General features: G+C 41.5%; 1 protein-coding gene across 1 annotated transcript in view; it reads right to left on the reverse strand.

The window, feature by feature from the left end:
• crhr1 (corticotropin releasing hormone receptor 1) overlaps window positions 1–16,153 on the reverse strand; it is a gene marked incomplete at both ends in the record, with an annotated part of 168,132 nt that overhangs the window by 88,397 nt on the left and 63,582 nt on the right. The window contains one exon of the mRNA XM_084146333.1: window positions 8,896–9,015. Within this exon, the coding sequence (XP_084002459.1) occupies window positions 8,896–9,015 (120 nt within the window). The remainder of the gene's footprint in view (window positions 1–8,895; window positions 9,016–16,153) is intronic.

The raw sequence follows: 16,153 nt of genomic DNA on the forward strand, positions 1-16,153 counted from the left end.
CTGTTGTTTCTCTTTGCTTATTTGAGGCCCCCCCCCCCCCCCCCCCCCACACACACACACACCTTGTCACAACACAACTGATTGGCTCAAACGCATTAAGAAGGAAATAAATTCCACAAATTAACTTTTAACAAGGCACACCTGTTAATTGAAATGCATTACAGGTGACTAGCTCATGAAGCTGGTTGAGAGAATGCCAAGAGTGTGCAAAGCTGTCATCAAGGCAAATGGTGGCTATTTGAAGAATCTCAAATATAAAATATATTTTGATTTGTTTAACACTTTTTTGGTTACTAGATGATTCCATATGTGTTATTTCATAGTTTTTATGTCTTCACTATTATTCTACAATGTAGAAAATAGTACAAAAAGGAAAACCCTTGAATGAGTAGGTGTTCTAAAACTTTTGACTGGTACTGTATATATATATATCTCTCCTGAGTGGCACAGTGGTCTAAGGCACTGCATCGCAGTGCTAGCTGTGCCACTAGAGATCCTGGTTCGAATCCAGGCTCTGTCGTAGCCGGCCGCGACCGGGAGACCCATGGGGCGGCGCACAATTGGCCCAGCGTCGTCCAGGGTAGGGGAGGGAATGGCCGGCAGGGATGTTGGTAGAGCATGGCATTTGCAACGCCAGGGTTGTGGGTTCAATTCCAGTATAAAAAATAAAAATGTATGCACTCACTAACTGTAAGTTGCTCTGGATAAGAGCGTCTGCTAAATGACTAAAATGTAAATGTAAAATATATATTATTTTTTTAAATGATAATTTCTATATAATACAAAGATAATATTGCATCCAATGAGCTGTAATGAAACCAGGAATCATACAGCTGTATCATCATTAAAATAAACTTAACCTCAGTATATTGTAGCCATTACAATTACCTGCTCAATTGATGTAAAATTCCCAATACTTTCAGAGGCAGAAAAATATGTCAGTGCTATAGACAGGTTGGTTGTTTAGCAAAAAATCTGACGGTTGCACAACTATGGGTAAAACTGACGGGGTTGGATTGTTGACAACATCAATCAATCAATCAATCAATTTTATTTTATATAGCCCTTCTTACATCAGCTAATATCTCGAAGTGCTGTACAGAAACCCAGCCTAAAACCCCAAACAGCTAGTAATGCAGGTGTAGAAGCACAGTGGCTAGGAAAAACTCCCTAGAAAGGCGAAAGCCTAGGAAGAAACCTAGAGAGGAACCAGGCTATGAGGGGTGGCCAGTCCTCTTCTGGCTGTGCCGGGTGGAGATTATAACAGAACCATGCCAAGATGTTCAAAAATGTTCATAAGTGACAAGCATGGTCAAATAATAATCAGGAATAAATCTCAGTTGGCTTTTCATAGCCGATCATTAAGAGTTGAAAACAGCAGGTCTGGGACAGGTAGGGGTTCCATAACCGCAGGCAGAACAGTTGAAACTGGAATAGCAGCAAGGCCAGGCGGACTGGGGACAGCAAGGAGTCACCACGGCCGGTAGTCCCGACGTATGGTCCTAGGGCTCAGGTCTCTCAGTTGGCTTTTCATAGCCGATCATTAAAGAGTTGAAAACAGCAGGTCTGGGACAGGTAGGGGTTTCGTAGCCGCAGGCAGAACAGTTGAAACTGGAATAGCAGCAAGGCCAGGCGGACTGGGGACAGCAAGGTGTCATCATGCCCGGTAGTCCTGACGTATGGTCCTAGGGCTCAGGTTCTCAGAGAGAAAGAGAGAACGAGAGAATTAGAGAGAGCATACTTAAATTCACACAGGACACTGGATAAGACAGGAGAAGTACTCCAGGTATAACCAACTAACCCCAGCCCCCCGACACATAAACTACTGCAGCATAAATACTGGAGGCTGAGACAGGAGCGGTCCGGAGACACTGTGGCCCCATCCGAAGAAACCCCCGGACAGGGCCAAACAGGAAGGATATAACCCCACCCACTCCGCCAAAGCACAGCCCCCGCACCACTAGAGGGATATCCCCAACCACCAACTTACAATCCTGAGACAAGGCCGAGTATAGCCCACAGAGGTCTCCACCACAGCACAAACCAAGGGGGGGGCGCCAACCCAGACAGGAAGATCACGTCAGTAACTCAACCCACTCAAGTGACGCACCCCTCCCAGGGACGGCATGAAAGAGCACCAGCAAGCCAGTGACTCAGCCCCTGCAACAGGGTTAGAGGCAGAGAACCCCAGTGGAGAGGGGAACCGGCCCGGCAGAGACAGCAAGGGCTGTTCGTTGCTCCAGCCTTTCCGTTCACCTTCACACTCCTGGGCCAGACTACACTCAATCATATGACCTACTGAAGAGATAAGTCTTCAGTAAAGACTTAAAGGTTGAGACCGAGTCTGCGTCTCTCACATGGGTAGGCAGACTGTTCCATAAAAATGGAGATCTATAGGAGAAAGCCCTGCCTCCCGCTGTTTGCTTAGAAATTCTAGGGACAATTAGGAGGCCTGCGTCTTGTGACCGTAGCGTACGTATTGGTATGTACGGCAGGACCAACTCGGAAAGATAGGTAGGCATAAACTATATTTAGTCTCCAAATGTTTATTGAAAACATAAATACATTTGCACAATGAGCACTTATTGTCTCTCAAATACATTGTTACAGTTGTTGGCTAGCTAGCTAGCTAATTTTTGCCATATTAGCATTGATGTAACATCAGTCAAAACACCTCAAAACAAGACATGGTATCAAGAACAAGATAAAACTTTCTGAAACCAGCCACCTACGATTTCCCACATGGCAGCTTCATGTCATTGTTGCTAGCTATCTGACCGATCAGAATCAAAACATCACACGGCCTTCAGGCCCATCGGTGCACGCACATTTTCATGATGGTGTCAGCCAACCCGTCAGTATACGACGTTAACAACCTTTGAGAGCCTCAAGCGAAGACTGTTTAGCATAATTCAAAAGTCAATTATATTAGCTAACAGACAAACAAACAAAAATCTATGTATGGACCAAGGTCAAAGGTCATGGCCCTGTGGATACAAGAAGATGACACATCACAACAAAGCTCACAGAAGGTGCCCTCTGACCCTTTTGAATGGAAGTGAAATGCCATTTCATGGTGTACTATACATCTATTTTTATTTTATGGAAACACTGACATTTACTTATTCAATGAATATCCCTTTGGATTGTGTGGGATGACAGAGGAGAGGAAGGACTATCATCTTGAAAAAGGTCTCTACTAAATGTCCACACAATAAACATGCAGATGTAATATTAATGTGTGTGGGAGCTATCTTTTCTACAATGAAAGTGAAGGACTAGTGAAATGAAATCACAGAATAGGATATATAGGATAGATCATGCAATAAATCATGTCTCTTAGGTCAGGTTGTGACATATGGATTACCACTTTGCTGTTTCTCATGTTGTAACGTAACCTTCTAGAGTGGCGTATTATCTACTTTACATGGCCCTTTGACCCCTAAGAGGACAGAGCAAGAGTAATGGGTCCTATGGCGGTACTGTGGGTCGTTTTGTGTGGCCTCCACTTTGCTATCATCACTTGTCTGTAATGGTTAGTGACTAATTGCTAGAGGGAATATCACATATAAACATGCCTAAGCACATACTACAGCAATTAAAAAATCATCAATATTTTTCATCTACAGAATCAGAAGACTTTCATTTATTTAATGGGTGCATCCACACAATACTAGTATTTATTTCACTCAATTGATCATTTCTAGAGAAGCACACAAATGAATGTGCATTCACACATTCACCCTCTGAGTAAATGAGGAAATGCTTGTTTCTGATAGTGATTAGTTGATTATGGTTGGAATGGGAGCTACAAGAAAACAACATCAATAACAGTTCACTTTAACTTACATCAGCTAATTAAACTATCCACATTGATGTCTCAAGAGTTTACTAAATCTTATTTCGTAAATTATTAAAACAGATTTTGGTGTTGGTTTGAATATTTTACATGATGTCCAACTTAAACAGAGTGCGAGAGAGAGACAGAGAGAGAGAGAGAGAGAGAGAGAGAGAGAGAGAGAGAGAGAGAGAGAGAGAGAGAGAGAGAGAGAATACTGAGAACCAGGCATCTGTTACTGCAGTTTCCGTTTACTTTTTAAGTGGGTTTCTCCGAAAAAACAGATAAAGACGGGGGAAATTGGTAAACAGTCCCTTTTAGTAACCAATTGAACATGAGAGCTCAAACCTTTACAGGATCTGCCGTGAAATGTCCCATGACCAACAGCCCGAATCATATTACATTGAATATATGCATTAATATTCATTGCTATTCTTTCTATTGCATTTGTTTTTGTACCGCTTTGATGCCTTGACATTAATCAGATAACAATCCGTGAAAGTGTGCCCTGAAAGTAGGACTCATTGATATTCAGAACTTGTTCTCTCTCTCTCTCTCTCTCTCTCTCTCTCTCTCTCTCTCTCTCTCTCTCTCTCTCTCTCTCTCTCTCTCTCTCTCTCTCTCTCTCTCTCTCTCTCTCTCTCTCTCTCTCTCTCTCTCTCTCTCTCTCTCTCTCTCTCTCTCTCTCTCTCTCTCTCTCTCCCCTCTCTCTCTCTCTCTCTCTCTCTCTCTCTCTCTTCTCTCTTCTTCTTCTCTCTCTTTCTCTCTCTCTCTCATTATTTTACCAGTCAGTCCTCCTCTCATCCCCCACCTACTGAAAGAAACACAACCATAGCTGATATATTTTGCTAAAAAGTACAGCATAGGCATACATAATGTACCCCCTCCTGTGTGTCATGCCCATGACTACATCACTAACTGGTTTCCAAAAGTTTTCTAAACACTACCAGTTCCCTCCGGGTGAATTCAAAACAAAAAATAGACCTTGGAGAGAAATATAATACGAAATAAGAAATAAAATACAACGGCACTGCACCATTTGACATTATGCATTATTCAAAATGTCAGTTCCAGTGAAATCACAGCCCTTGGGTCCGTCTTGCTCTGCTGTAAAGAGCAATGGGCTGAATTACCAAGGATTTGAATATGCAGTGTGTGACTTTGCATTATTGGTGTCCTCATTTACAAAACGTACCTCCATCTCCATAGACAGAGAACCCATTAGGAATTCTACAGCACAGTGCCCTCCATAATTATTATTATTTTGGCTCTAAACTCCAAAGGTTTAGATTATTTAAAATCAAACAGTGACTATGGGGTTAAAGTGCATACTGTCAGCTTTAATTTGAGGGTATTTTCACCTATATTGGGTGAACCGTTTAGAAATTACAGCACTTTTTGTACATAGTCACCCCATTATAGGGGAGCAAAAGTATTGGGACAAATTCACTTATATGTGTAAAGTAAAAAGCAGTAAAAAGGTATGTTTTTGTTCCCATATTCACAGCACGCAATGACTACATTAAGCTTGTGACTCTACACATTTGTTGGATGCATTTGCTCTTTGTTTTGGTTGTGTTTCAGATTATTTTGTGCTCAATAGAAATTATATAGGTGTCATAACCAGTCATAAAATAACACAATATATGTCACAACAGGTCTAAATATATGTGTCATGACAGTGTTAGGACCATATTATAACAGGTTATGACAAGTTATGTCAGCTGTTATGACATATTATGACATGGCTATGACCGTGTCATAATGTGGTATGACGCAGGGTGTCAAGTAAAGTGTTACCCAATTATCATACCCCCAAGACATGTATAGGCATCACCATTACATTAACAGGGGAGGTTAGCATTTTTGGGGGTATATGATATTTGTTCGCCTGTAACTTTCTCACTCATCATTATTTCACGATTAATTCAGGATTACCGTAATCATGGTAGCATCCACATTCATGTAGAAATCTTTAGAAACATATTATATCCTATTTTACAATAAAAGTGACTCCAAAATGACACAGTAAATGATTTACCATTAATTTCTTTGGGCACAAAATCAACTGAAACGCAACCTAAACAAATAAAAATGCATCCAACAAATTTGTAGAGTCACAAGCTTGATGTAGTCATTGCATGCTATGAATACGGGACCAAACACTTAATTATTTCTACTTTATTACACTACTGGTCAAAAGTTTTAGAACTGTTACTCATTCAAGGGTTTTTCTTTATTTTTACTATTTTCTACACTGTAGAATAATAGTGAAGACATCAAAACTAGGAAAGAACACATATGGAATCATGTAGTAACCAAAAAAGTGTGAAACAAATCAAAATATATTTTATATTTCAGATTCTTCAAATTTGCCTTGATGAATGCTTTGCACACTCTTGGCATTCTCTAAACCAGCTTCACCTGGAATGCTTTTCCAACAGTCTTGAAGGAGTTCCACATATGCTGAGCACTTGTTGGCTGCTTTTCCTTCACTCTGCGGTCCGACTCATCCCAAACCATCTCAATTGGGTTGAGGTCGGGGATTGTGGAGGCCATGTCATCTGATGCAGCACTCCATCACTCTCCTTCTTGGTAAAATAGCCCTTACACAGCCTGGAGGTGTGTTGGGTCATTGTCCTGTTGAAAAACAAATGATAGTCCCACTAAGCCCAAACCAGATGGGATGGTGTATCGCTGTAGAATGCTGTGGTAGCCATGCTGGTTAAGTGTGCCTTGAATTCTAAATAAATCACAGACAGTGTCACCAGCAAAGCACCCCTACACCATAACACCTCCTCCTCCATGCTTTACGGTGGGAAATACATATGCGGAGATCATCCGTTGAAACCAAAAATCTCTAATTTGGATTCCAGACCAAAGGACAAGTTTCCACCGGTCTAATGTCCATTGCTCTTGTTTCCTGGCCCAAGCAAGTCTCTTCTTCTTATTGGTGTCCTTTAGTAGTGGTTTCTTTGCAGCAATTTGACCATGAAGGCCTGATTCACAAAGTCTCCTCTGAACAGTTGATGTTGAGATGTGTCTGTTACTGCAATTTCTGAGGCTGGTAACTCTAAGGAACTTATCCTCTGCAGCAGCGGTAACTCTGGGTCTTCCATTCATGTGGCGGTCCTCATGAGAGCCAGTTTCATCATAGCACTTGATGGTTTTTGAGACTGCACTTGAAGAAACTTTCAAAGTTCTTGAAATGTTCCACATTGACTGACCTTCATGTCTTAAGGTAATGATGGACTGTTGATTCTCTTTGCTTTTTTGATCTGTTCTTGCCATAATATGGACTTTTACCAAATAGGGCTATCTTCTGTTATCCCCGCTACCTTGCCACAACACAACTGTTTGGCTCAAACGCATTAAGAAGGAAAGAAATTCCTCAAATTAACTTTTAAGAAGGCACACCTGTTAATTGAAATGCATTCCAGGTGACTACCTCATGAAGCTGGTTGAGAGAATGCCAAGAGTGTGCAAAGCTGTCATCAATACAAAGGGTCGCTATTTGAAGAATCTCAAATATAAAATATATATTTATATTTGTTTAACACTTTTTTGGTTACTACATGAATCCATATGTGTTATTTCATAGTTTTGATGTCTTCACTATTATTCTACAGTGTAGAAAATAGTCAAAATAAAGAAAAACCCTTGAATGAGTAGGTGTTCTAAAACTTTGGACTGGTAGTGTACACTATATATACAAAAGTGTGTGGACACCCACCGGCTATTTCAGCCAAACCCGTTGCTGACAGGTGTATGAAATCGAGCACACAGCCATGCAATCTCCATAGACAAACATTGGCAGTAGAATGACCTTACAGAAGAGCTTAGTGACTTTCAACGTTGCACCATCATAGGATGCCACCTTTCCAACAAGTTAGTCACATTTCTGCCCTGCTAGAGCTGCCCCGGTCAACTGTAAGCAGTGGTGGAAAAAGTACCCAATTGTCATACTTGAGTAAAGTAAAGATAAGTTAATAGAAAATGACTCAAGTAAAAGTGAAAGTCACCCAGTAAAATTGAGTAAAAGTCTAAAAGTATTTGGTTTTAAATATACTTAAGTATCAAAAGTAAATGTAATTGATAAAATGTACTTAAGTATCAAAAGTAAAAGTAAAAGTATAAATCATTTCAAATTCCTTATATTGCGCAAACCAGACGGCACGATTTTCTTGTTTTTTAAATTTATGGATAGCCAGGGGCACACTCCAACATAATTTACAAACGAAGCATTTGTGTTTAGTGAATCCACCAGATCAGGTAGTAGGGATGACCAGGGATGTTCTCTTGATAAGTGTGTACTTGTTACATTCAAAATGTAACAAGTACTTTGGGGGTCAGGGAAAATGTATGGAGTAAAAAGTACATCATTTTCTTTAGGAATGTAGTGAAGTAAAAGTAAAAGTTGTCAAAAATATAAATAGTAAAGTAAAGTACAGATACCAAAAAAAAATACTTAAGTAGTACTTTAAAGTATTTTTACTTAAGTACTTTCCACCACTGACTGTAAGTGCTGATATTGTGAAATGGAAACGTCTAGGAGCAACAACGGCTCAGCCTCAAAGTGGTAGGCCACACAAGCTCACAGAACGGGATTGCAGAGTTCTGAAGCGCGTAGATTTCAAATCAAAACTTTTGGATTATACAGCCAAAAGAATAAAAAATGCTTCACTGTCCCAATAATTATGGAAGGCACTGGGGAGCGACTCACTTTTGCTCTCCCACACCGTTCTCTCTCTCTCTCTCTGCCTCTCTCTCTGCCTCTCTCCCTCTGACTGTTTAACTCTCTTCCTCTATTTTCATCTCTAAAATACACAAGCGTTCATGCACACTCTAACATGCACAGATGTACAAAGATGTACTCAGTCCCACGTTTGGCAATGATGTTTGCATCTGCATGCATACGTGTGTGTATGTTTGTGTACTGTATGTGTCTTAAGACAGGCCTAAACCAATTAACAATAGATAAACCCTGAAAATCTATATACAACTATGGATATTGACAGACATGCACAAATAAACATTGTCAATGGGGCTCCACTCACTGGTGGTGTTGTATTTGACGCCATAGAACATCTCTGGGCATGGCCGTGACACCCACTCCCCTGCAGTGCTCTTGGGCCAGCAGGTACCGATGGGATCGATGGACATGTTACAGAACAGGCCTGAGAGACAAAGAGAGGAGGGATGGAGATAGAGAGACAGACAGACACAGAGAAGGGGATCACAAAAGGAAAGAAAGAGAGAGAAAAGCAAGAGAGAGGACAAGAGAAAAAAAGCCAGCATTACAACCAGTGGATTTTAGTCTGTGATTGTGGATGGACAGAGGTTAAAGAGCACAGTGTCACAGCTGTCTAACAGAGAAAGGATGGTAACTAAAGAACAGGACTCCCTAACAGGACATTACCACTGTGACTTGCCTAGCTGTGCTTAGAGGTAACTGGCCCTGGCGACTGCAGGGTCGACCACACACACATGGTCACAGAGGTCGTAACCATGGTATCAGTCATCAACCGACCTACAGCCTCAGGGCATGTCCAGCTGTATTCAATTATAATAACCCGTAACATTTCTAATGTTTGAACATTGTACATTTTTGAAAGTTGTACCATGTTTACCCATTACATTTCAAATTTCCATTCCTCTTATATGAAGTGGTGTTAAACAGTAGGCACTCATTGGTTTGTTTAGACCACCCCTCAATCTTTAAATGCCTAAAATACATGAATAATGTTGATTGAAAGTTTGTTTCCAAATACTTGAAATGTGCAAAGTGCAAACTAGGATTACAGTTGCTATGCTATAATGTGTACTCACAATACAGCTACACTGTATCTGCCAATGTAAGTACCATTTACAGTGCCTTCGCAAAGTATTCAGACCCCTTGACTTTTTCCACATTTTGTTACGTTACAGCCTTATTCTAAAATGGATTAAATAAAAACAAATCCTCAGCAATCTACACACAATACCTCATAATGACAAAGCGAAAACAGGTTTTTAGAAATGTTTGCAAATTTATAAAATAAAATAAAACAGAAAAACCTTATTTACATAAGTATTCAGACCCTTCGCTATGACACTCGAAATTGAGCTCAGGTGCATCCTGTTTCCAATGATCATCCTTGAGATGTTTCTACAACTTGAGTGGAGTCCACCTGTGGTATATTCAATTGATTTGACATGATTTGGAAAGGCACACACCTGTCTATATAAGGTCCCACAGTTGACGATGCATGTCAGAGCAAAAACCAAGCCATGATGTCGAAGGAATTGTCCATAGAGGTCAGAGATAGGATTGTGTCGAGGCACAGATCTGGGGAAGGGTATCAAAACATTTCTGCAGCATTGAAGGTCCCCAAGAACACACTGGCCTCCATCAGTCTTAAATGGAAGAAGTTTGGAACCACCAAGACTCTTCCTAGAGCTGGCAGCCCGGCCAAACTGAGAAATCTGGGGTGAAAAGCCTGATAGAGCTCTAGAGTTCTTCTGAGGAGATGGGAGAACCTTCCAGAAGGACAACCATCTCTGCAGCACTCCACCAATGAGGCCTTTATGGTAGAGTGGCCAGACAGAAGCCACTCATCAATAAAATGCACATGACAGCCTGCTTGAAGTTTGCCAAAAGGCACCTAAAGAAACAAGATTCTCTGGTCTGATGAAACCAAGATTTAACTCTTTAGCCTGAATGCCAAACGTCATGTCTAGAGGAAACCTGGCAGGAAGGATGGTGGTGGCAGCATCATGCTGTGGGGATGTTTTTCATCGGCAGGGACTGGGAGACTAGTCAGGATCGAGGGAAAGATGAACGGAGCAAAGTATAGAGAGATCCTTGCTCCAGAGTGCTCAGGACCTCAGACTGGGGTGAAGGTTCACCTTCCAACAGGACAACAACCCAAAGCACACAGCCAAGACAATGCAGGAGTGGCTTCGGGACAAGTCTCTGAATGTCCTTGAGTGGCCCAGCCAGAGTCCGGACTTGAACCCGATCAACCACCTCTGGAGAGACCTGATAATAGCTGTGCAGCAACGCTCCCCATCCAACCTGACAGAGCGTGAGAGGATCTGCAGAGAAGAATGGGAGAAACTCCCCAAATACAGGTGTGCCAAGCTTGTACCGTAATATCCAAGAAGACTCTATGCTGTAATCGCTGCCAAAGGTGCTTCAACAAAGTACTGAGTAAAGGGTCCGAATACTTATGTAGATGTTATATTTCAGTTTTTTGGCAACAATGAACAATGAGACATTGTACTGATGCATAAAAAGTTAAAATTTTGCAAAGTTAGTGTGGGAGAGGTGAAAAAAATATTGTTACCGATCAATAATGACAAACCTTGTGGCATTGACAACTTAGATGGAAAGCTACTGAGGATGGTAGATGACTCTATAGCCACTCCTATCTGTCATGTCTTTAATCTGAGCCTAGAGGAAAATATTTTTCCTCAGGCCTGGAGGGAAGCCAAAGTCATTCCGCTATCCAAGAGTGGTAAAGCGGTCTTTACTGGTTCTAACAGCAGACCTGAAGAAAATGGTGTTTGACCAAATGCAATGCTATTTCTCTGTAAAGAAATTAACAGCAGACTTTCAGCATGCTTATAGAGAAGGGCCCTCAACATGTATAGCACTGACACAAATGACTGACGATTGGTCAAAAGAAAATGATAATAAGAAGATTGTGGGAGCTGTACTGTTAGATTTCAGCGCAGCCTTTGATATTATTGACCATAACCTGTTGTTGGGAAAACGTATGTGTTATGGCTTTTCAACCTCTGCCATATCGTGGATTCAGAGCTATCTATCTAATAGAACTCAGAGGGTTTTCTTTAATGGAAGCTTCTCTAATGTCAAACATGTAAAGTGTGGTGTAACACAGGGCAGCTCTCTAGGACCTCTACTCTTTTCTATTTTTACCAATGACCTGCCACTGGCATTAAACAAAGCATGTGTGTCCAGTGGGGAGAACAAGTATTTGATACACTGCCGATTTTGCAGGTTTTCCTACTTACAAAGCATGTAGAGCTCTGTAATTTTTATCATAGGTACACTTCAACTGTGAGAGACGGAATCTAAAACAAAAATCCAGAAAATCACATTGTATGATTTTTAAGTAATTAATTTGCATTTTATTGCATGACATAAGTATTTGATACATCAGAAAAGCAGAACTTAACATTTGGTACAGAAACCTTTGTTTGCAATTACAGAGATCATACGTTTCCTGTAGGTCTTGACCAGGTTTGCACACACTGCAGCAGGGATTTTGGCCCATTCCTCCATACAGACCTTCTCCAGATCCTTCAGAATTCGTGGCTGTCGCTGGGCAATACGGACTTTCAGCTCCCTCCAAAGATTTTCTTTTGGGTTCAGGTCTGGAGACTGGCTAGGCCACTCCAAGACCTTGAGATGCTTCTTACGGAGCCACTCCTTAGTTGCCCTGGCTGTGTGTTTCGGGTCGTTGTCATGCTGGAAGACCCAGCCACGACCCATCTTCAATGCTCTTACTGAGGGAAGGAGGTTGTTGGCCAAGATCTCGCGATACATGGCCCCATCCATCCTCCCCTCCATACGGTGCCGTCGTCCTGTCCCCTTTGCAGAAAAGCATCCCCAAAGAATGATGTTTCCACCTCCATGCTTCACGGTTGGGATGGTGTTCTTGGGGTTGTACTCATCCTTCTTCTTCCTCCAAACACGAGTGAAGTTTAGACCAAAAAGCTATATTTTTGTCTCATCAGACCACATGACCTTCTCCCATTCCTCCTCTGGATCATCCAGATGGTCATTGGCAAACTTCAGACGGGCCTGGACATGCGCTGGCTTGAGCAGGGGGACCTTGCATGCACTGCAGGATTAAATCCATGACGGTGTAGTGTGTAACTAATGGTTTTCTTTGAGACTGTGGTCCTAGCTCTCTTCAGGTCATTGACCAGGTCCTGCTGTGTAATTCTGGGCTGATCCCTCACCTTCCTCTTGATCATTGATGCCCCACGAGGTGAGATCTTGCATGGAGCCCCAGACCGAGGGTGATTGACCGTCATCTTGAACTTCTTCCATTTTCTAATAATTGCGCCAACAGTTGTTGCCTTCTCACCAAGCACTTGCCTATTGTCCTGTAGCCCATCCCAGCCTTGTGCAGGTCTACAATTTTATCCCTGATGTCCTTACACAGCTCTCTGGTCTTGGCCATTGTGGAGAGGTTGGAGTCTGTTTGATTGAGTGTGTGGACAGGTGTCTTTTATACAGGTAACAAGTTCAAACAGGTGCAGTTAATACAGGTAATGAGTGGAGAACAGGAGGGCTTCTTAAAGAAAAACTAACAGGTCTGTGAGAGCCGGAATTCTCACTGGTTGGTAGGTGATCAAATACTTATGTCACGCAATAAAATGCAAATTAATTACTTAAAAAATCATACAATGTGATTTTCTGGATTTTTGTTTTAGATTCCGTCTCTCACAGTTGAAGTGTACCTATGATAAAAATTACAGACCTCTACATGCTTTGTAAGTAGGAAAACCTGCAAAATCGGCAGTGTATCAAATTCTTGTTCTCCCCACTGTATGTCTTTTTCGTTGTGTCGGACCCCAGTAAGACTAGCTGTCGCCATTGGCGTCGGCTAATGGGGATCCTAATAAATCAAATCAAATAGATATTGAATAGATGTTAAACATGACTTGGAAAGGCAATCAGTTCCTTCTCCTACAGAACTCTAAATGTAACCCCAGCTGAATGGAATTGAATTGTCAGCTAAATAGATTATAGTGCATTGAGGTGTAACTGGACCTGTGTGGAAAGAGAAAAGTATAGGTTTTCATTCACGTCTGAAACAGAGCCTTTCTAGTTGATTAGCATCAGGGCTTGAAGAGGGTGGGGATGTAGAGACTGCAATCGCTCTATAAAGTGTTTAATTATCCAAAGCCTTGGTGCTCTCTGTTTCCTCACATCTTCGTGTGGCAGACCTCTGCTAACAGATTGTGTTACTGCCTTATGTTAATCTGCTATGCCTTGGGTGGATGGCATTTTTACCTTGTAATTGGGAAGGAGGTGGACGAGTGTGTGTAGGTGTTTGTAGAAGATCTATTAAAGGAGCTGTCGAAGCTCTTGATCCAGCGTTTTGACACAGTAGGCAACATCAGCAACCTTTTAGATACACCGCATCACAGAAGTCATCGCAAACATCACAAGCCGTGACTGGTCTCCGATTGATTATCCACACTACTAAGTACAGAAGCGGTTTTATGAGAATCCCAAAGATAATCAGATGAATAGTCTTGTAAACCCGACCCTTGGCAACAGCAGTGACTAGGGTCTGCGATTCATGACGGACTCTTTTGGTACTTAGATTAAGGGGGAAAAAATTTCTGGGGTGGTTCCTCTTCAGACAGACAACTCTCCCAACAAATCTAAAGGCAGACATGCGAGAACGTCGCGATTTGAAACCAAAGTTTACAGGCAAAACCTTTGCAGTGGTTTTAGTGAAGGTAAGGTAGTTGATGCAAACTAGCCACTTGCAAAATGCACTCATTAAAAATAACCTCTGTGATCTCCATCTTGCTAGACACTATTTTGTGTCTGGGGGATGTGGCCAACAAGCGAAGAAGGCAGTGACGTGGGCAGTTTCTCTATGACAAACTGACATTCTATTACGCACAGACATTACGTGTTAAGCTGGAACATTGGATATATAGTGGGAGGCGACTGGGTTAGCTCTTTGTTGTATATAGATAATCTCAGCAATAACCATGTGTACAACTCAGGTCTCTGCCTCCTTTTAAGGTATTTTCCATTTCCATTTTAGTCATTTAGCATACACTCTTATCCAGAGCGATTTACAGCTAGGGTTAGGTTACAGTTTTCCCCTGTAATGTTTGTTCATGACTGCACTGCCTGAGCACAACATATGATAGCAATGTCTGTGCATAAAGATGAAAGCATGATTAAATAGCCTATCTAATATTTCAGATTCATTGAAAATAAGCAGATGTGATATACACAGGAGAGGTGAGTCTGCGTGGCTGTCTATGGACCCGTAATCCACCGCGAATCACTGACGTACTAGCAACAACATCTGTGTTAACATGCTAGCAACAACACGCTAGTGGAAAACATGCTTACAGGTAGCAGCAAACCTGAACCTGGGGATAAAGGGATTAACACCTTCCATGATGACTATACCAACAACAAAACAGCAACAACAACAACCACCACAATAGGGATACAGCTGGGCAGGTAACCTTTAGTGACAGCTGCTGCACTACCAGGGAGGCAGCTGGGTCTGTCAGTCAGGTGAGCTGGGAGAGAGGGAGAGAATTAGTGGATGAAAGAGGGAACGGTAGAGGGAGCGAGATTGAGAGAGTGACAACAATTGAATGAAAGAGAGGGAATGAAAGAGAGAAATGTAGAGAGCAGCAGACTGTGATGAAGAGGTAGGCAGATTGCTCTGATGGATATGCTCTGTTTAGCTATAACACCATGTTGAAATAATAATGGAGGCAAGCCATATCTGGGCTAGGTAGATGTCAGTACCCTTACGGGAAAACCACATGAATTTCACGTAATCACGTGTTTCACATGTGATTTCGTGATCACATGTAATCTTATGGGAAGTTAATGTGATAACGTGACAACTTGTAAAAGCAACATGAACACAAAACTGCACATGTGAAAACATGATCTCATGTGAAATAAATGTGACAATAAACGCTTTTCACATGTAAAACTGCAAATCCGATTTTCACATGTAATAATTCTTCACTTGTGAAAATGCAATTCAATATGTGAGAGTTAGATTTTCACATGTGAATGTTTCTTACATGTGGAACTGTGCAAATTAGATTTTAACGTGTGTTTTCCACATGTGAAAATCCAATTCCACATGTGAGAGTTCGATTTTCACGTGAACTTTTTTCATGTGAAAGTGCAAATTCGATTTTCACATGTGAAAATGTTTCAAATGTGTAACTTCATGTGAAATATCATCACATGTGAAGTGTTCCAAAACCATGATTTCGCATGTGAAATAAAATTGTACATAGGCAAAACATGGACATTTCACATGTGAAATCTCACATTAAATTATGTGGTTTTTCCGTAAGGGTTATGAATGGATGTATAAATAGATGGAGTAAGACAGGAGAGGTAGAGGTAGAGAAAGGAACACATGAGCAAAATAGGAGGTGTCTGTCTGATTCGATGAGTCGTAAGGGGAGAGGACAAAAAAATTAAAAAATTCTCCCCACAGATTTAAAACTTCAGTGAAGACATCCAATCCTCACTTTGTAAATGAGAGACGTAGAGACGCTGAAGGG

The sequence above is a fragment of the Coregonus lavaretus genome (assembly GCF_964263955.1).
Source record: "Coregonus lavaretus genome assembly, chromosome: 28".
NCBI classification, from domain to species: domain Eukaryota; kingdom Metazoa; phylum Chordata; class Actinopteri; order Salmoniformes; family Salmonidae; genus Coregonus; species Coregonus lavaretus.